Source organism: Hordeum vulgare, chromosome 5H (assembly GCF_904849725.1).
Source record: "Hordeum vulgare subsp. vulgare chromosome 5H, MorexV3_pseudomolecules_assembly, whole genome shotgun sequence".
Lineage (NCBI taxonomy): Eukaryota > Viridiplantae > Streptophyta > Magnoliopsida > Poales > Poaceae > Hordeum > Hordeum vulgare.
In genome coordinates, this window is record NC_058522.1 from 446,507,431 (window position 1) to 446,528,198 (window position 20,768).

Sequence of the window (20,768 nt, forward strand, 5' to 3'; positions counted from 1 at the left end):
GAGGCGGCGGCCTATGTTTCGTATTTTATTTATAATGTGGTGTTTTGATGGGTCTTTCGTGGTGTGATTCTGTGTTATGTAATTAATCGATATTTACGTTAGAAAAAAATCGCCTCACTGTCTGCATGTATTATTTTGATGTTACAATAATATATTTCTAGATGTCTAGGGATGCACGAAATTGATGTATCATTATAAGTCGGTTGCTATCGATTAATTTTAAAAATCATTAACCAAGTCGAAACCATGAACCTAATCTCAAATCAAATACCTCAATCGAATTAAAAAGCTTCAAAATCAATGAGCATTGTGAATTAAAAGAATTCAATAGAAGAGTTTATTGAGAAATTGTTAACCTAGTCAAAATTGGGTGAAATTAATGAGCATTGTGAATTAAAAGAATTGAATAGAAGAGTTTGTTGAGAAATTATTAACCCGGTTAAAATTGGGTGACCAAATTTTAATTGAAGACCTTAATTCATTGTGAGGCTTTCAATTCTAAAGAAATTAGTGATATACTTCCTTCGTTTCGAAATAAGTGACTCAAAACTAATTTAATTTTATACTAATTTTAATTCAAAGTTGAGTTATTTTTGAGTCATTTATTTTGGAACGGAGTGAGTAGTATATTTTAACGTGACAATGGATACTAGTATGTGCTTGAGCTATGAGTATGTCGATTTTTTTTTTGAAAGATCCAGCTGCTGGCTGGCATATATTTAGATAGCAGGAAGCAAGGCGGGAATACAAAAGGGTGGGGTTGATCAAAAGATCAAAAGGACATAACAGGAAGAAAACCGCGGAAAAAAATGGTGAAAATCAAGGTAGCCTGGCACAGACGCCGTACTCCTCACGTAATTTCCCCAAACGGGTGCTCTAGGAAAACTGCTCCTGCTTGCCTCCAAGACTGGAGAGTTGTTGAGATGGAGGTGGATATGCTTGCTGCTCTTGCTGTTTTGTTTCTGAAAGTGCACTCATTCCTTTCTTTCCAGATTTCTGACAAAACGAGCACGATCGTTGTCCTGGTTTCTTTTTTGTACTCTGGTCTTACCTTGCTTATCATCTTGGTGATGATCTCTCTGGTTGTTTTGTTTTGGGCCCAAATTATTGGGCTTAGTGAGGCGCATCAGGTGCGAGATGCCGTCTCCCCCCATACTGTTGTTGCGACGTTGCATTTCCAGAAAAGATGATCTGCTGATTCTAAATTTCTGAGGCATAGCTGACAGAAGTAGCTGTTTTGCCAGCCCCTTCTTTGCAATCTGTCGTTGCACCAGAGCCTATTTTTTGTCAGCAGCCATATGAATATCTTGACCCTTTGCGGTGCCCAAGTTTTCCATGTAAAGTTGCTGATTTCCGACGTTGTTCTTCCTAGGAATTGGGCTTTGTATGCTGAGTTGGCAGTGTAAGTCCCCGAGGCCTCATGTCTCCATTTGATTTGATCTCTTGCTTACTCTATCAGCTGGATGTCCGCTTCCTGGATCCATCTATGCAGACGGAGGACGTCAACCCAAAGGTGCGTCGTGTCTCCGTGCGCAAGGTCGGCTATCCATGTGTTGCCTTGTAGCGCCTCTTTCACATTCCTATTTTTTCTCCGTGAGTGCCTGAAGAGCGATGGGTATATCGTCTTTAGCGCCCCCTCACCCGTCCAGTGGCATTTCCAGAAGGAGGCCGTTTTTCCATTCCCCAGGGTGACTGATGTGGAGGCGGTAAAAAGGGCTCGATCGTCGTCATTGCATGGCAGCTGCATGCCGTTCCATGGCCTTTGCGGACTTGTCCATGACAGCCATAGCCATCGCAGCCGGAGCGCTCTCGAGAAGCGATGCAGATCCAACACCCCTAGGCCACCGCTCTCCACAGGGAGCAAACTATTGGCCAACTAACCTTGCATTTTCCTCCACTGAAATCTTCTTCATGTGCCCATAGGAAGCGGCGCCTAACCTTGTCTATCTCGTCTAGGAATTTTTTGGGCGTTCTCAGGACGGCTAGGGCGAAAGTTGGCAGCGCGGTGAGTACGCTACAAACCAGGACCCGCCTTCCTGCGATGTTCATTAGCTTCCCTTTCCATCCGGCTAGCTTAGCTCTAATCCTATCTAGGATGAATTGAATGTGTACCAAGCGAATCCTGCTAAGGGTGAGAGGTAGTCCCAGGTATTTTATTGGGAAGCCTACCCTCTCCCCTCCGAAGGCTGCGAGCGCAACGTCGAGATCTATACCTTCGCAGCGTATTGCCGAGACAGTAGACTTGGCAGGGTTGATGTGCAGACCCGTGGCACTTCCGAAGTCTACAAGGATGCCCATAATCTCTTCAATTTCTTCCTGTATGGGATTTGCGAAGATGACGACATCATCCGCATAAAGACTAAGCCGTAGTGAGATGTCTCTATTTGGCAGTGGCTGGAACCTGTTCATCTCAGAGGCCCTACACAGGAGCCTGTGCATGGTGTCGATGGCTAGGATGAAAAGGAGTGGGGACAGCGGGTCTCCCTGTCGCAGACCCCTTTTGTGCCAGATAGGTCTGCCCGCGGCGCCATTTAGCGTTACCATAGACGATGCAGAGCTAAGGAGTAGTGCTATCCAATCTCGCCATCTTGCTGGGAACCCTAGATGCTGCAGTAGTTCTAATAGGTATTCCCAGGAGACGTTGTCGAAGGCTCTTGCAATGTCTAGCTTCAGCAGCAGCGCGGGGGTCTTCTTTCGGTGTAGGGTTCTAACGGCATTTTGTACGTAGAGGAAGCTGTCTTGTGTTGACTTGGCACATAAGAAAGGTGATTGTGCTGGCGAGATTAAGCTATCGATGACCGTAGCTAGTCTTCTTGAAAGAACCTTAGCTATAAGCTTGGAGATCGAATGAATTAGACTTATCGGTCTGTAGTCCTGTACCTCGGAGGCTCCTTCCTTCTTTGGCACTAGTACTATCGTGGCAGAGTTAAGTTTGGAGAAGTCTCCTCTAGTGAGGTGATAGAAGCTGTGAAAAGCCTCCATCACGTCTTCCTTAATTAGAGCCCAGCTCGTTTTGAAGAAAGTCCCCGTTAAACCATCCGGTCCCGGTGCCTTCTCCGAAGGTGATTCCTTGACTGCATCCCATACTTCCCCTTCTGTGAAAGGGTTGTCCAAGCCTCTCCCATGAACTGATGGTAGTTGTAAGGAAGGCCAGTCTATTGTGACGGTGCGTGTAGCTGTTTTCCCTAACCCTTCGTTAAAATGCCTATAGATGACTTCCTCTTTGTGTTGGTGTGTCGTAGCTATGCCGTCTCCAGCCTTCAAAGTGCGGATGAAGTTTTTTCGCCGCCTTGCTCTCATCTTGATGTGGAAGAATTTTGTTCCCGCGCCGCCCATCCTAAGCCATGTAAGTCTAGATGCCTGTCGCCGTCGTGCACGCTCGACCGCAGCGAGGCCGAGCATACGCAGCTTGAGGAGTTTTCGAAGCTCAAACTCTGCATCTGAGAGACACCTACTTTCTTGCGTTACATCAAACCTAAGGACTAATTCCGCCGCCAGGTGGAATTGCAATTTTGTATCGCTGAAGAAGGATTTGCTCCAAATCTTCAGGTCCCGTGTAGTTCGCGTCATTTTGGTGAGGAGACGATGGAAAGCACAGGTAGACTGGACTGGTCTATTCCAGGCCCGTTCAACCGTGTCGTGGAACCGCGGGAACCCCGGCCAGAAGTTTTCAAATTTGAACATGGCAGGGCGTGCGGTTGCTGATGTGTCGGTGAGTACTAACGGGCAGTGGTCGGAGGTGGCCGTGGATGCCGCGTGCAGTGACGCTGAGGGGAATTGGCATTCCCAATGAAGGTTGCAGAAGAACTTGTCGATGCTAACTAGCGTCGGGTTTTGTCGCTCGTTGCTCCACGTGTAGCGGCGGTTTTTACATCTAATTTCTTTCAACCCGGCAGTGTCGATGGCCTGCCTGAACCTGCCCATGAGCCTCCTGTTGAGGTTAAGGTTATTTTTGTCCCTAGCCTCGTAAAATAGGTTGAAATCGCCGTTTATCAACCACGGCTCCGCAGGCGGTGGCGTAGAGAAGGATAGCTCGCGGAGAAACGCCTCCTTCCTGGCATCGTCCGCTGGTCCATAGACCGAGGATAGCCAGAAAGGCTGGGTCTGTCCTAGCAGGGTGACCTTTGCAGTGATCGCAAAAATTCCTACCGCATGCGAAACTATTGTGGCGAACTCTTTATTCCAAAGGATTGCCGCCCCCCCGCTCGTGCCGATCGCCGGAAGAGCGATGCGTTTTGTGAGTTGTGTTCCTCCTATCTCCTGCACTAGTTGTGGTGTCCATGCGTCTATCTTTGTCTCTTGTAGGCACAAAATTGCTGCTCGCAATGATTTTTCCATCGCGCACACTGATTCCCTCTTTGCTGGATGGTTTAGCCCTCTAACATTCCAACACATGATCGGGGGTAGCTTTTCACTCATGGGGGGAACTAACAAGACTCCGGTGACTATATTTCGTTGGCCTTTGGCCCATAACAAACACCTCCAACATAACCGGGGATCGCCGTCGCCCACCAATAGGCCCCAAACTACGACGGCGATAGGATACGGCCTCGCTAACCTTACACAAGGGAAAGAAACCTAGCTCTAACCGGCTGCCCGCCGGTCGCCACCGGATAAAAACGAAATTTTCTCTTAACATAACTAGACTACGGCCTTCTCGGCCACTACGTCGGGGCCGGCCATGCGAGCCATGGCTGAAAGGGCCTCCCCGTCGAGGCGGGTGAGCTTGGCGATGACGGCGATGTCGCTGTCCGAGAGAGCCTCATCGAAGCGTCGGATTAGTGCCTTTGCTACATCCTCAGTCATCTTCTCCTTCGGTCCTAGCAGCCCTAGCTCCTTGACGAGACGGAGGGAGGCACGCTGCGCTACCGGGACGGTGGACGTGTTTGCTGCCTGACGCGTGCTGTGCCTGGTCGGAGCAGCCTGCACTCTGCTCCTCGCCGGCGGCACAGATCTTCTGGTGGGTGGCGCGGCCAGCAGAGGAGGCCTGCACTTGCGGAAGAGGCCAGGTGCCCTGCTGCCGCTAGCTTTGACGAGCTCGAGCTGGCTCACACGGCTGGTCACAGCTCCCAGCTGGACCTCCATCGTGCGCACGGAGGAGGGGGTCGCCCTGTTGAAGTGGCCGTAGTCGGACAGCGTGGGACTGAAGGTGTCTAGCTGCAGCGCCTCCCCTGCTGCCTCGAGCAGGGACCCTTCGTCGAAGAGCAGTGGCTCGGCCAGGACGGCGTCCGCTGCCGCCTGAACGTCCGCCGCCGTGCCGTCGACTACGGGGGGGGGGGGATCGGCTGCTTGCTCGCTGTCTTGAAGAACTCGTCCACCGGGTCTTTTCCCGTGTTCTCGGCGTGAGCCTCACGCGGCTGAGATGGTCTGACAGAGTGGGGTGGCGGAGGCCTGGACCTGCCCCGCGGTGCGTGGCGCTGCCTCCCGACCGAGACCCTCCTCTCACCGCGGCGGCGGCCGGAGGAGTCCCGTGACCGGCGTCTCGGCGCTGCAGAGCGGCTGCGCTGTCGAGGAGCCGGTGGTTGTGCGGGGACTGCCGGAGCGCGGCTACGGCGGAGAAGAACGTCCTTCCAGGAGCGGTGTTCTCCCCCTCTCGGGTCACCATCCCCGTCGCCGTCTTGCTCTCGGCCGCTGCGAGCCATTCCCCGGCAGCCGACGCTGGCCACCGGCGCGCGTGCCTGGCGCTTCTTTCTTCCCCCATCTTGGTCGTCCTCGGTCCCCATTGTCCAGGACGCGGGCGCGACCGCCGGGAAGGGGGCGTCGTCGTCGTCCGAATCGGAGGATGGGAGTCCGCTCCGCTCGGAGTGGGAGGCACGGGGGGACGGAGGGGTCCAATCTTCAACGCGGTCGACGTGGATGAGCATGGAGTACTCGGCCGTCGCCGGAGGAGGAGCTACTCTTCTGTCTGGTGGGGAGAATCCCACCATCTCCTCGACGCGGCCAGCTCCCCTCGGAAGGATCCCGAGACAGTGTTTGGTGGGGATGCTTCCGACGTCGTCGGTCCAAACCCAGCACGCAAACGTCTTCGTGTGGCCTCGCTCGAGCGTCCTGCTTTCGAGGCGATCCACTCTGACCCTCCTCCCGAGGATCTCCTCCGCCCCCTCTACAGACTAGAGGTGCATGGGGACGCCCTCGATGATGACTCGGACATGGAGCAGCAGTGAGCCGAACGAGGCGTGGTCGTGCTCGTGCCAGGAGGCGACGTTAAAGACGGCTCCGTCGACCTGGATGGATGCCCGGCGCAGCGCATTGACCTGCTGTGTCGGCTGGGAGAAGATCACCAGGTAGTGCTCCGGGTGGTGCGCCGTGACGCGCAGCGAGTGCTCGGGCACTGCGAGCTGCGCCTCCAGGGCCCTTCCCACCGCCATGGGGGACGATGCGTTGACGCCATCGGCGGCAGACAGGGTGACGGCATGGTTTCTAAGGAAGAAAATGGCCTGGTCTACTGCCGGCGAGGGAACAACCACTGAGCGGCTGTCCCTGGGCCACCTCGCGGGGTCGATGTGGTGTAGCATTGTAGGCTTCAGCGGCGACATGAGAGGAGCGACCGGGGGCGGAGGGAAGCAGACGCGCGCTTGTAGCGGCTGCCCAGGAGCAGGCGGGCCTAGCCGGCTGTGAGCCGAGACCGGCGCTCCCGGAGGGAGACGGCGGCGAGGGCAGCTCCTGGCGATGTGGCCGGCTCTCCTGCAGAGTATGCAGTGAATGGGGTCTCTCCACTCTGCCCTGCGGTGCTTGCTACTGAGGCACCGAAAACACCTTCCTCTGAATTGACTTAAGAAGGCCGGCGGGGTTGCAGCTCTGCCCGAGGGGCGGTGCTGCCTCTTATCCGCCCAGGGCTGCCCGGGGACCGACGGGTCTGCCGAGGCAACGCGTCCCCTCCGGCGAGCCACCTCTGACCATTTCCCAACCAGTCCCGAAATGGGAAGCAAAGGAGCAACTACTATGGACCTGAGGCGACGGGACGGCAAGGGCGTCTCAGCGACAGCGGGGTCCGGGCGCGGCGCATTTACGGCGGGTCGTGGGGAGCGCAGCCTCGGCCGGTCCGTCGGCTGCAGGGGTGCAGAAGAGGGTGCCGCGCCGGGACCGGGTTGGAAAAGGGGGGAGCCTTCCTGCGTCGAGTAGGAGCATTCCCCCCGCAGCAGGATTCGCGGCGGCGCGGGGGGATCGCGCGGAGACATTGATGCCGGAGAAGCCGGAGGGGACGCGTCCCGTCCCGCGGATCCCGCCCCCTGCTTGACGACAGCGCGGACAGGCGAGGGACGACGGATCTTGACGCGCAGCTCGGGGCCATGAAGGCTGGTGGGTGGCCGCCGCGGCCAGAGCGGCCCGCGGCGCGGAGGGGAAGGGAGGGGCTCGCGGATCTTGGCGCGCAGCTCGGGGCCTCCAAGGCTGGTGGGTGGCCGCCGCGGCCGGAGCGACCCGCGGCGCGGAGGGGGAGGGAGGGGGGCTCCCTAGTTCATGCGCGGAGAGTGTTGTAGCGTCGATCAGGAATGGGACTTCGTATGTCGATTTGGCCTGCATGTCGATGGGCGATGGCGTTCGTTGAGCCTAGCTCGGCGCCAAAACTGCAGGGGTAGATGCAGGAGAGAAAATATGGCAGATCGAACAAAAGTTGGCCAGAAGAGCAAAAAGGCTCACCTGGTACAAAAGTTGGCCAGAAGAGCAAAAAGTTGAGCATTTTGGTGCAGTTGCTGGAATAGAAACACTGCTGATCGGTCAAAGGACAGAAGCCAACAGCATAGCACTACATGCATGCTCGTTAAAAAAGCTAGTGGACACTGCAGGAATCATCACAAAAATTAACGAACCGAGACGCTGAATACCTGGCCTGAACTGGACTGCGGCACCAAGGAGCAGACCAGCCGGCATGTGTTGAACAGCTCATGGAAAGAGATCTCACTGGGCGTGCGTACGTCCTTGCCTGATGCTGGTCTCCCGGAGAGTTCCGAACCTCCGTCGTGCCGACGAAGATATATACCAACGTACTTCCTCCGTAACTAAATATAATCGTTTTAAATATTTTATTAAAAGATTACATACAGATGTATATAGACATACTTTAAAGTATAGATTTACTTATTTTGCTCTGTATATAATTTTATAATAAAATTTCTAAAAAACTTATATTTAGTGAGGAAGTACAAGGTGTAAACATGGTTATCATAATCCTTTGCAGTACTCAACGCAGGGTAAAACTTAAACCCAATTCTAATCCTTTTGCTCAGTGCCAGCCAACAATCGCAGCACTGTATCTAAGGGCGTGCCCGGACACTAAAACGGACACCGCATCTCTGAGCAGCCAATCCATAGAGGGGTCCCGACACTAATATGGCAGCCGGCCATTCAAAATTAGTCGAAACGTCCGGTCACATTTGATGCAAATTTAATACTATAATTGAACAACTTTTACTCAAATTTAGATAGATTTTACATAAAACCGGATGGTTTTCATCTAAAAGAGAGCACATCCATTATTTTTAAAATATATTTCAACTAAATTATAGCGAACTAGGCTATTCTAACCTAGTTTAAATGATTGCTCGTGTCCGTTTTGCATAACATGTCTTCGCATATTCGACAACAAACTCATTGGTGGGCCACAAGCCCGAGGAACTGAAGCTTCGGTGTGACAGAAGAATAGTGGCATCAGCCTCCGCAAAGCGGGCAATCTCACCGGTTGTGAGGCGAGACAAGACGGTGGCGGTGACCTTCTTGGTACCCAAGCGCCAACGGCCTCCCATGTCCTATTCTTTCTTGTTATCGATGGCGATAATGAAAAGTGTCGACAATGCGGAGCTCGCAGCGTTGTCACTAACGTCGTCAAATTCCTCCACTCAATCTCCATGAAGAGAGTCTTTCTTCGCCCACATGACACGCAACCGCAATCGCCCACGACAGATGTCGCGGGCGGAATAGTAGGGCAGGAATGAGACCTTCTGCTCATCCAGGTTTGCCACCATGCTCTTGATGACGTTGTCGGTCGCGTGGTCACAAATGATTTGCTGCTCCGCAAGTTAGTGCTCGTTCACGAGCCGGAGGTTGTAACTATGGTGGCATGCGTTGCCGCAACGCTGCTTCTAGTATTGGATGATTCATGCTTTTCCACCAGCATGTTGGTGTATTGTGTCCGTGACTCGCCCATGGTGATGCCGGCACAGACGGCAAGGGCAGAGCCGCCGACTTGTTATCGGTCATCTGTTCCACAGGCTCGTCTGCGTCGCTGTCCTCCGAAGAGCTCACCGTCAAGCCAACATGTATCTCGCTGGCTCAAGCCGACCGCAATGCCGGAGATCTCATGTTTCTGTTTGTCCGAGAGGATCTTCGATAGGGCTTTGGAGCTCAAGGCCATGACAAGTGTGGTGTAGAGAGGAGATCGGAGGCATAGGTTGAAAGCGGCACTTGGTGTAGAGAGGAGATCGGAGGCATAGGTTGAAAGCGGGTGTTGTCGGGCTTGGCCAAGCGACAGTGTTTTTAATGCAGGTCGGCATACAGACGGGGTGGCGCTCGCATGTGAGTGCGAGAATAGATTCCTCGACAATCACGTTTGTTTAACGAGTGATGTTGTTTGAATGCAAATGGAAGGCGCATGCACGGGACGCGACATGCGCTCTCGGCTGGTGCGTCGCTTCTACACATGCGCGACAACTGCTTTGTACGGGAAAGGACGCACATGAGGGAGGGTCTTGATGGGTCTAGGGCCAGTAAAAAAATGGATGTCTGAACCGTTCGTAGACGGATAATGTATCGCGTTGGATGACAAACACGTCTAAACGCGTGTGGAGATGCTCTTAGGGTGAGTTCTTTTGATAGCTTTTTGTTGGTTTCTAGAATAAGCTGTCCCGGTCCCTATCCAGCTTATTCTAGAAGCTCAACTAAAAATATATTTTTAGAATCCTATTAGTCAGGTCTTAATTAGTAGGTTTTAAAATAAATAAATTTAGTTGAGCTTCTATAATAGCTGGGCACGAGGCGGCTTTTTTCAGCTTATTCTAAGAGTTCTTGACTTTGCCGGGGTCCAGCTCTTTGTGGGGGTCCGTTGGAATCCATGCTCCCCATCAAGGTGCTTCATCGCAAGTCCTGGGCGTCGGTCGTTTCTGCTCACGTTGAATCAGAAATCCCATCAGATGTGTTGCTGCAATCCACTCTAGCAGCCCACGCTGAGATGCTGGTGCGCGTTGGGAGTTTTTTGAAGCGGGCGGGGCCTGCTCTAGAAAAGCTCTCTCTTGTGTCTGTTGTGTTGCATTCCACTCCTATGAAGGTCGATGTTGGTGGCTCAGTGGAGAACAAGGTTGCGGGGCTCTATGGTTGTTTCTCCCCTCAAGCTGTGGATAACTCGCAAGCGTCGTCTACCTTGCCTACTGTAGTGTCTACCACTGAGGGCGAGACCATTCTCGTGGTCGTGCCTCAGGTGATGCCTGAGCTTGAAGTGTTATGTGCGAGCTCTTACCCGCCTCTATCAACGGAGCGAATGACGATTGACATGCAGACAATCATGTGCGAGGGACGTGATTCAATCTTGTCATGTGAGCCGCGTCTTCTGAACTCATGTGGGCGCTTGGATGTGACTTCGGCTCCCGATCCACCCCCGCAGGTGCATAAATCTAATGCTCTCCTTGCAAAAAACAAAAAAAAACTTATTGATTTGCTCGCTACCGTAGATGCTATTAGCCCTGGATTTGGAAGGGCAATTGCTTGCCTTATGATGGGAACGACATTTAACAACAAATGCAAGGAGGAAGTGATTGCCCCCGTGGCATAGTAAAGAAGTCACTAAGGTGTAAAGGCAAGAAGAGTGATGGCACAGTTAAGGCACCGACAACTACTTAATGAATGGCTCTTGGTTCCTCGGTTCGTCCTCATGCTTTGGTTGTCATTGTGGTTTTGGTGTGGTCCACTATCTTCTGTTATGATGTTTTTATCGGGTTATGTTGTGTTGTACAAGTGTTGGTAGTTATGGATGTTGTTGAGAGGGTTTGGCAGGTTTCATGTGTGTTCGTGGGATCTCACGATTTATGAGTAGTCCGATTATGGGTTGATTGCATTGATTTTAACCCGGTTTTTTTTTATTTAACTGAGCAATTATCTTCTTCTTAATTAATCGATGAGGTAAATTTTTTCTCCCGTTTTGAAAAAAGAGCTCTTAACTAAGTTCTCGGCCGGCGCCACAAATACTCCCTCTGTTCCTAAATATAAGGCGTTTTGGCAGTTCAATATAAACTGTCAAAACGTCTTATATTTAGAAACAGAGGTAGTACATTTCATGAATAGGTTCAGAGCGATTTCGCAACGAGTCGTCCGATTCTTGGTTGAACTTTCAACAAACCACTGTTGTCAATTCACACGCGGTTGCAACTGGGCCAACGAAGATCCCTTCCACAAGACCAGCACTTCACTGGCATGCGGTGCGCAGGAAGAGTACGGCAGAATCAGGTGAGGCGCCAGTGCACGGACACCGAAAACGGCTCTGCGCTCCCGGGAATCGCTAGTTGTCCGGCTGCCCTCCCGACCAAGCAAGCGAGTGAGCGACCGTAGTCAGACCTCACTCATTTAGCACCGCCGTACTGGCAGATGGCCATATTGACTTCCGAGCCGAGCCAGACTACATTTGCTACAGCGCGAGAGCGAGAGGGTCCACCAAGCCGACCTACCTCGCCGCGCACCGACGCCGGCGGGCGAGCCCAGCGAATTAAGCCGGCGGAACGATACCTCGCGTGCCCGCGCAACGTACGTAAGGCACTAGGCCAACTCCAACGCACGACTTTCGTCCGTTTCGGGGTGAATTGCTCATAAATTAACTGAGCAATTCCCTTCTTCTTAGGCTGGTTGTAATGGGTAGTACTCCCTCCGTCTCAAAATAAATGTTTTAAGCTTAGTATAAATTTATACTAGAGCTAGTACAAAGTTGAGACAGTTATTTTGGGACAGAGGAAGTATCATATATTACTACTCCCTCCGTCACAGTTTATAAGGCATGCACGTGTACCTAGATCGTTAATTTGACTTCCATAAAATATATTGTTTAACATAAATATTATATCATTAGAAAATAGAACATCTAAAGTTTCTAATAATATATTTTTTATAATATATGTCTCTCATTAAGTTGGTCAAATTAACGACCTAGATACACGTGCCGGACTTATAAACTGAAACGAAGGTAGTATCATGCATATGATATTAGTGTATGATACCACATCTATAATGCATAGTATCATAGGATAATTCATTTATTATAATGCAAGACATATAGTAGCACATCAATAATATGATACGATATCGTATCATGATACTCAACCCTCTCTTTCTTCATTTAATTCTATGCCAACTCATCAAAATTATCTAGTTGGCATGCATAATACTACCTATGATACTCCTATTACGGACAGCCTTAATTAATAGGACCGCATCCACTCAGATTTGTGATGCGTTGATCGTGTACCTGGCGTGCTGCCACATTTCGGCCACATATAATTCTTGTAACATATTTTTTATTATTTTTTGTTATTGATTTGTTTCACATTGAAATACATCATTAAATTTTGACTAGAATAATAAGATTAAAGAAAACAAGAACCATAAGGTGACATTTTAGAAATTCAATTTTTATAAGTGCTTTCGTAAATTGAATTAGTGCCTTCTCGATGCATTCATTGTTCATACTTCTTTCTTGTTTGAGTTTAAAAAAATAGACGTTGCTTCTTCGAGATGGGGTGAGCTAAAATCCGACCGCGAAATGCGCTGAAATCTGACGGTCGGGGTTGGACGGTTCGGGGCGTCGAAGAAAGGGGTTTGCGAAAGGGAAGGGGGCGGGCTAGCGGTCATGCTGAACAGCGTACAACTGAGAAATTATGACAACGGCGACGGCTAGAGACGAGAGGGGAGTGGGGCGCAGGGTGCGACGGGAGGAGAGGATGAAATAGAAAAAGGATAGCATGTGTCCCGGACGGACGGGCCAGGGAAGGACATGGACACGTGCCACGCGTCATCTGCACGTGTTCGTTTAGCCGCAAATGTGATCAAAGTTGGATCAAAAATGAGTCAAAAACGAACACCCCGCGTTGCATGGTGACCGGGCCATTTGGGATCGTGCTTTTGGAGTTGGCCTTACTCGGCCGGCCGGCCGGCCGGCGTACATGCATCAACCGATAAGGCGGGCAGGCCTGCAGCTACGACCCATGCCACCGCCGCGTGATGGAGCGAGGAAGCTGGCCATCACACGACACGGCACCTTGCATTGCCCATTGGCGTGCTGCTTGCTTCCGCGGGGAGCAACGCCGGGTGCAGGGGATGGATGCAGCCCGCGTGTGTCAATCCAAGCGTAAATGAGGCGTCGGTGACCGTGAGGCGCAGAGGGGGGCGCCATTATTCGGCCGGGGGCCGCGCGTCGTGGGAGCGGCCTGAGGTTGTCTGGCGCAGCGAGCAGCGACGCCACCGCTCGGCTCCGTCAGTGTGTCCTGGCGAAACGGTCAGAGTGTTCAGCCGGCGCCCAAATTTCCATCGTCAAACAGTTATTACTGCTACCAAGGAACGGCGGCAGAAGAACGGCAAGCCGGTGAGGCGAAAAAACGACAGGTCGAGCCGGAACCTCACTGTGGCGGACCGGAAACAGAGAGCACCATGCTACACAGCCACAGCCCAACTGACAGACAAGATCATGCTTACCTTTGGCCGCACCCAAACAAGACTAGGAACAAGAGCAATTGAGAGACAGTTTTTTTTTCCTTTCCAAAATTCCGTTGGAGGTGTATGGTGAGATATTACTTTGGGGAAGAGAAAGACGCATTGGTATGCTTGGAATAAAATGACTATGTCTCTGCCCCTGCTCCGACAAAGCAATGAGCTTGGAATAAAATGACGATGTCTCTGCCCCTGCTCCGACAAAGCAATAAGCATTAGGGTATCCACCCACCCGCCACTTCGAATAGCCGGTTTCCTTCCCTTCCGCTAAAAGGTTCTGGGCTACGGCTTCCAGTTCCGGTTCCGTTAATCGGAGAAGAAGCTACACAAGTACTTATCTGATCAGAACGGCATTTTACACTGTATAAAACGTCGGATACAACTTGCAAACTACACGGACATAAACTATCAGGGGGGCTCACATATAAGGATAGACCAATCAATTTCAAACTGAACAGATGATCATACAAATAAATATCCACGCGAGCGATTTGTAGCGAGGCAACATGTTTTTGCTTATATACAACCACAAGGCAAAACAACCTAGAACGGAATGGCCCCGACAGGTAACCATCCACGACACGCAGAATCAAGCAGAAAATCTGTTCTCAAAAGTAAAACAAAAATCAAGCCATAAAAAATATTGCAGAATGCCTGAATAGAAACCCAAAAACAGCTACTGGAAATCACAGTGAAGAACTGGATTCAGATTACCGACGTGTACTATATTCTTTCTGCTAGACAAACTCTTGTTGCGAAACAATATTAGTGGTTCCAATTCAGGCCTTGTTGATTTTGCAGCTATTCTTTAAAGGATCAAATGATCAATAGGAGTTCACATAAAAAAGAACACAGAAATACCTACATTGCAAGATTTAAACAGACAAGATGTTCAGCTGCACACTCACATTCACACGATGTATCAACAGACTGACGTCAGGATAACTATCACATTATAAAAAAAGGAAGGCCTCAAGCCAAGATTCCTTGGAAGACAGCAAAAAATGACTGGTTTGTCATGAATGTTGGACAGTAAAGCACTAAATATACGACACGGCTATACAAGCAAAATTGCAGTCACATTTGAAAAGACAACACTATAGCTGCAATATGCCTGATGTACTGAAAAGAACTGAGAAGCCCCCATGATATTATGGCTCAAAAGGGAGGCACTCTTCAGGCACATACAATCTATGGTAAGCAAAAACACTTGCAATAAGAGCAAGCGAATCAAAGGGAACATGAAAATAGTGACAATCAGAATTATAAATGCACAAATGCAAGGACAATTAGCATAGAGAAAGTACCAGGAGAAGAACCATATCTAACTAGCTAATAATTAGTGCCTGAGACACACCAGAATTGTAAGGCAATATCGCTGATCACAATTCAACTCTGGTGAATTATGAAGCTATTTATTTAAGATAAGCAAAACTAAAAAAAAATAGTGAACATTTAGTATCTGAGATACACAAGAGTTGCCGAGCAATATTGCTGATCCCAGTTCAGCTCTGGTGAACTTTGAAGCTGTTTCTTTAAGACGAGCGAAAATACCAGTTCGAATTAGTGAATAACTAGTGCCCGAGACACCAGAGCTGCAAAGCAATATCGCTAATCACAATTCAGCCCTGGTGAATTTTGAAGCCATTTCTCTAAGAAAAGCAAAAACACCAGATCAAATTAGTGAACAATTAGTATCTGGGAGACACCAGAGTTGCAGAGCAATATTGCTGATCCCAGTTCAGCTCTGGTGAACTTTGAAGCTGTTTCTTTAAGACAAGCGAAAATACCAGTTCGAATTAGTGAATAACTAGTGCCCGAGACACCAGAGCTGCAAAGCAATATCGCTAATCACAATTCAGCCCTGGTGAATTTTGAAGCCATTTCTCTAAGAAAAGCAAAAACACCAGATCAAATTAGTGAACAATTAGTATCTGAGATACACCAGAGTTACAGAGCAATATTGCTGATCCCAGTTCAGCTCTGGTGAACTTTGAATCTGTTTCTTTAAGACAAGCGAAAATACCAGTTCGAATTAGTGAACAACTAGTGCCTGAGACACACCAGAGTTGTAAAGCAATATTGCTGATCACAATTCAGCTCTGGTGAATTTTGAAGCCATTTCTCTAAGAAAAGCAAAAACACCAGATCAAATTAGTGAACAATTAGTATCTGGGAGACACCAGAGTTGCAGAGCAATATTGCTGATCCCAGTTCAGCTCTGGTGAACTTTGAAGCTGTTTCTTTAAGACAAGCGAAAATACCAGTTCGAATTAAGTGAACAACTAGTATCTGAGAGACACCGGAGCTGCAAAGCAATATTGCTGATCCCAATTCAGCTATGGTGAATTTTGAATCTATTTCTTCAAGACAAGCAAAAATGCTAGTAAGAGTTCGCATAGAAAACACATAGACCTGCATTGTAAAATCTAAATAGAGGAGATGTTAAGCTGCAAACTCTACATTCACAGTATGTACCGATGTGAAATGCTTGGCACACTAAAGCTGTCAATGTGAGCATAACCAACAAATACAGAACAAGAAACGCATCAAAAGAAGATTCACTTGTCAGCCGGCAAATAAATAACTGATCCCCCATGAATGGTACACAGTAAAGCTGGGTTGCCCTCAAGCTTAAGCCTCTAAGCAAACCAACAAGGGGCGCGCCTACATAAAACGATAAAGCCCAAAAGAATGAACTGTCTATGATCTAGCAATGCCTCCCAAGATACAGTCAGCTATATTCAGCATTGTGGCTACAAAGAACTGATGAGCCACACTATTCAGGCAAACAATCTATAGTAAGAAAAGATAATACACCAAGACCACGGGAAGCAAATGGGATATGATGAAATTAGTAATCGTCAGAAAATGCAGAGAGATAATTCACACAGAAGTAACCAGGAAAGGGACTTCTCTAACCTATCTCAGAGGTTATACACCAAGGCAAAAGGAGAAAGAACTGAGAAGCCCCGCATATCAGGCAAACAATCTACAGTAAGGAAAGAGAATAATACAACACGAGCAAGACAAGCAAAAGGAGAATGACAAGATTAGTAATCATCAGAATTGTAAAGCACAATGCAAAGACAACTCATATAGGAATGACCAGGGAAGGACCTTTTCTAACTAATTGGAGGTTGCACTGAGGCAAAAGGGCACTTGACTAATTGATATGCACTCTACATCCATGTATACGATATAAATAAAGGGACTGTAATCTACTTCTGTTCTGTCACAATTTAGTTCAAACTCGATGTTAAGAGCATTTCTTAACAGTCTACTAACATAATATAGAACAGTGTAAATCAGTGTATTGAACTGCCGAGGAAACTGCGAACTACTCCCTCCGTCCGGAATTACTTGTCACAAAAATGGATACAAATGGATGTATCTAGAACTAAGATACATCCATTCTTACGACAAGTATTTCCGGACGGAGGGAGTAGATGTAAGCTTTAGCTGGAAATGGATGAGAATCCTCTGACTACACAGTCCATGAATATAGATCAATTCAAAAATGAACAGCCAACACATGGAACTTCTATAACCATAATGAAAGAGGCCGCTTTCAAAAAATGTTTCTACCAAAGATACCTTCAGAAAGTAAAATTTAAGAGGTGACAGTTCAGTTATAACCCCAATTAAAAAGGTCGCTCTCAAAACTACCCAAGTGCTATGACTGGACGAGAGAGGAGAAGAAAGAAGAGGATGGGTTGATGGGTGTGACCAGACTACTAGAGAGGGCAGCATCTGAAATCATCCTCCGTTCCTCAGACCGGCCACTGACCTGATCCTGGTACATACATGATTCTTAGACTCTGAATCATGTCTAGGGAAAGTTTCTTGAGTTATTTGGATATGATTGCTATTCTTTACATAATAGACAGTCCTTGCTAAATGCTACTCCTTTCTTCCCAAAATAAGTGGCACTAAACAGAATCCTGACAATATATATGAACAACAGCTGAGCTTATCCTTGTCCATGACGCAGAGACTCAGAGCTCATGACTGGGAAACAAATTCTTTGGTCATCTCTGCTTAATCTCCTAATAAATGGTTAAATGATGCCCCTCTTCACATAATACAGTACTTCCACCGTCCATTGGTATGGAAGCATGGACCAGAAAGTTCGACACCAGAAAGTACCCTATTGGTCTGGAAGCATGGACATATATACTGTAGTATACAGCTTGAACCAACTAGTGGTAGAATTGGAGTCATTGACTGCCATGGTTAGCCATGCGCCTGTCCATGACGGGAGGTAGGTGATTCCTCAAACAAAACACACAACAGTAAGCAATCAACACTATATGCATGACAAAAGAAGTGTTCTTTTTGCTATCTATCAAGTGTTTAACTCTACAGGTCGTGTGAAGAATCAGCATAGGCAGACTTTAACCAGTATCTAGAGCGTGTTTCATCAACTTCAGCATGCAAAATCAAACAACAAAAACTCAGTCATCTAACCTAAACACATTCAGCAGAGCAAGTAGTTGAGGGAAAGGTAGTACCTTTTCGGTGTCAAGCAAAGGGATATAATCAGACATCACACATTCAATCAGCAGACAGGTTTCTCCTTTTCTCTCATAAATAGTTCATCATTTATTTAACTATCCAGTACTCAGTGAACAGAGGTGGTTTCCCCGCCCTCTGTGCCTAGACCATACAACACACCAGCATATTTCTCAGTCAATCCACCGAAGTATGACTCCTTGAGCTTGTTGAAAGAGAGCGCTGTGAGCAGAGAATCAGAGCCTGCCTGATGGCAGATTCCGACCCGCTCGACGTCGAGCAGCTCAGCGAGCTTGTTCAGTCCGCCGTGGAGGCTGTTGCAGAATCTCATCAAGTGCTTGATGTCGTAGATCACGGGGAAGTAAATCCTGATGAGGTCGAAGAAGCCGGAGCTGGTGTCCGGCAGGTTGGAGCCGGTGAGCAGCTTGAGCAGGTAGCCGAAGTCGTAGCCGCTGTGGAAGGTGACCCAGTGGATCTCGGCGTTGAGGACGACCCCGGAGGACATGAGCAGCTCGGCGAAGCGGCGCGAGTCAGCCCCCTCGGCGGCGTGGCGGGCGAAGTCGATCCCGCTGCGGCGCAGCAGGTCGATGGAGTCGGCGGCGGCGACGTCGGTCCGCGGGTCGAAGCCCCGGAAGTTGAACTGCCAGACGCAGGGGCGGCCGTCCGGGCCGAGGGCGGGGAGGCCGCCGCGCTCGTCCGAGAAGGTGAGGCCGAGCTGGATGAGCTTGAGCATGTCGACGTTGGCCTTGAGCGTGGCGTAGTTGAAGTCAGCGTTGGACTTGAAGGTGCCGAGCGGGCGGCAGACGACGCCCGGGAACTCGGTGTCCATGGCGACGTAGGGGTAGTCGTCGACGATGTCCCGGATCACGGCGAACTCGGCCTCGAGGTTCTCCGCCCACACCTCGCGGATCTCCACCCCGTCGGGCTTGTCTACGGCCGGCGTCGCCATCGGCTGCCGGGCATCAAAGGCTCGAGCTTTCCCTCCCCTCTCCTTCCTGGAGCCCTCGGAGCGGAGGAGCGGGAGGCGGCGGGGCCCACGGGCGAGCGGCGGGGGCTCCCGTGGGCGGGGAGGTGCGGCGGGGCGGGGCGGGAGGAGGAGATCCAGGGGAGGAAGGGAGGGGGAGAGGAGCGTGGGATTGGGGATTCGGGGGAAGAAGGAGGAGGGCGGGGGGAAGCGCGAATGGGGAAAGTGGGTGACGTGCGCCGCCCGGGTCGGATTGGTGCCACGTGGTGGGACCCGCAAATGGTGGGTCCTGTGGCATGATTGCCGGCCGGGAGCGTGAGGAGGGGCGGCTTCCTGGGTGGCTGCCCGGTGGGCCAGGGGCTCGTGGGGCCATTTTTTTTGTGGAGGTGAGGGCGGCACGTCAGGTGAAGGCTGGATTGGAACCAGCAAGGAAAACAAGGGGAAGGGCAAGTGTGGATGAACAATTTGGTTTTGGTTTTGTTTTGCTTCTTCCGGCGGAGAGAGCTTCGGTGGGAGGGTTTCTTTGACTTGGGGTTGGTCGTTGCAAGTCTTCCTTTCTCTAAGCTTTTCTTTAGCTTTGTTTTAGAGCATCAAACCCCGTAAAAAAATATCCGTACAATTTCAACGAATATACGAGTTCGATCTGTTTTAGTGACCATAACAGACCCCGTATCGCGTATTTGGTCCATAAATTTTTTACAGCGACCTGAAAAAAGACATCTCCAATCGGCATATATGCGGTTTCACAACGCGTTTACGGGTCAAACCTTATCCTCTGCCGCCGCAGCTCCGCCACGATTCATCTCCCATTCAACCCTAATTTCCCGCCGCCGACGAGACAAAAAACCCATAGTGGGTCGTCCCGACCATGGACGACCACGAAAATGGAGGGGATGACACTGAGCGCCATCGCTACCCGCGCCTCCAACGCCGACTCCGCACCTCTGCCGCTAGGAGTTCGTCCAGGGGCGCCTCGTCCTCGTGGACCATCACTCCGGTGAATATGAGGGCAGAGGAGCTCGGGCCGCTCGCCGTCAAGCTCAAGGACGACGACGTCCCGTTGTTTGGAGTGGTCATCGGCCCCGAGGACTACCTCCCCCGAGGCAGGAGGATCACCTCATGCGCGCCATCATGGAGCGCTCGGTGGGGAGGCGGGGGAGGACGCCGCGAGCTCGAGATCGAGCAGATCTTCCTCGAGCAAGGGGACACAGTGTTGCAGGCGAGCGCGTCCAAGAAGGCGGACCTGCGCGTCCTGAAGGCCGAGCAGGACAAGATCTGGATCGACCTCGACTCCGTCGAGGACAGAGCTCCTTCGGCTCCTCCGTCGCGTCGTCGCCGCCACACCCGTTATTTTTGGTAGCCTTGGCTCGGGTACGCTGCACGGCCCGCAGATCCCCCTACGTAGTAGTAGTATGAAAAACTGATGTAGTTTGATGAAGAAGTGATGTAGTTTCATGAAGAACCATGATGTAGTTCGATGAAAATTATGATGTAGCTTCACCCGCAAACTTTTTTTTTCAAATTTTACAGTTTCATATACAAGGTTAGATCTTTGGCGCACGAAATGACACCGTAAAATTGTGTAAACCCATTTTACGGATCGCTCTTTTAC

The 20,768-nt window shown here is 50.0% G+C and overlaps 1 protein-coding gene across 1 annotated transcript; it reads right to left on the minus strand.

Annotated features, from left to right (window-relative positions):
- Positions 1–18,233: 18,233 nt before the first annotated feature.
- LOC123398198 (probable CCR4-associated factor 1 homolog 7) lies at positions 18,234–19,343 on the minus strand. The gene has a single exon (XM_045092697.1). It carries the CDS (start codon positions 19,139–19,141, stop codon positions 18,302–18,304), a length of 840 nt encoding a protein of 279 aa, XP_044948632.1. The 5' UTR covers positions 19,142–19,343; the 3' UTR covers positions 18,234–18,301.
- Between the last annotated feature and the right edge of the window lie 1,425 nt (positions 19,344–20,768).

Bases quoted from the DNA above. Each gene is read 5' to 3' on its own strand.
- LOC123398198 (XM_045092697.1), bottom strand. From the start codon at position 19,141: ATGGCGACGCCGGCCGTAGACAAGCCCGACGGGGTGGAGATCCGCGAG.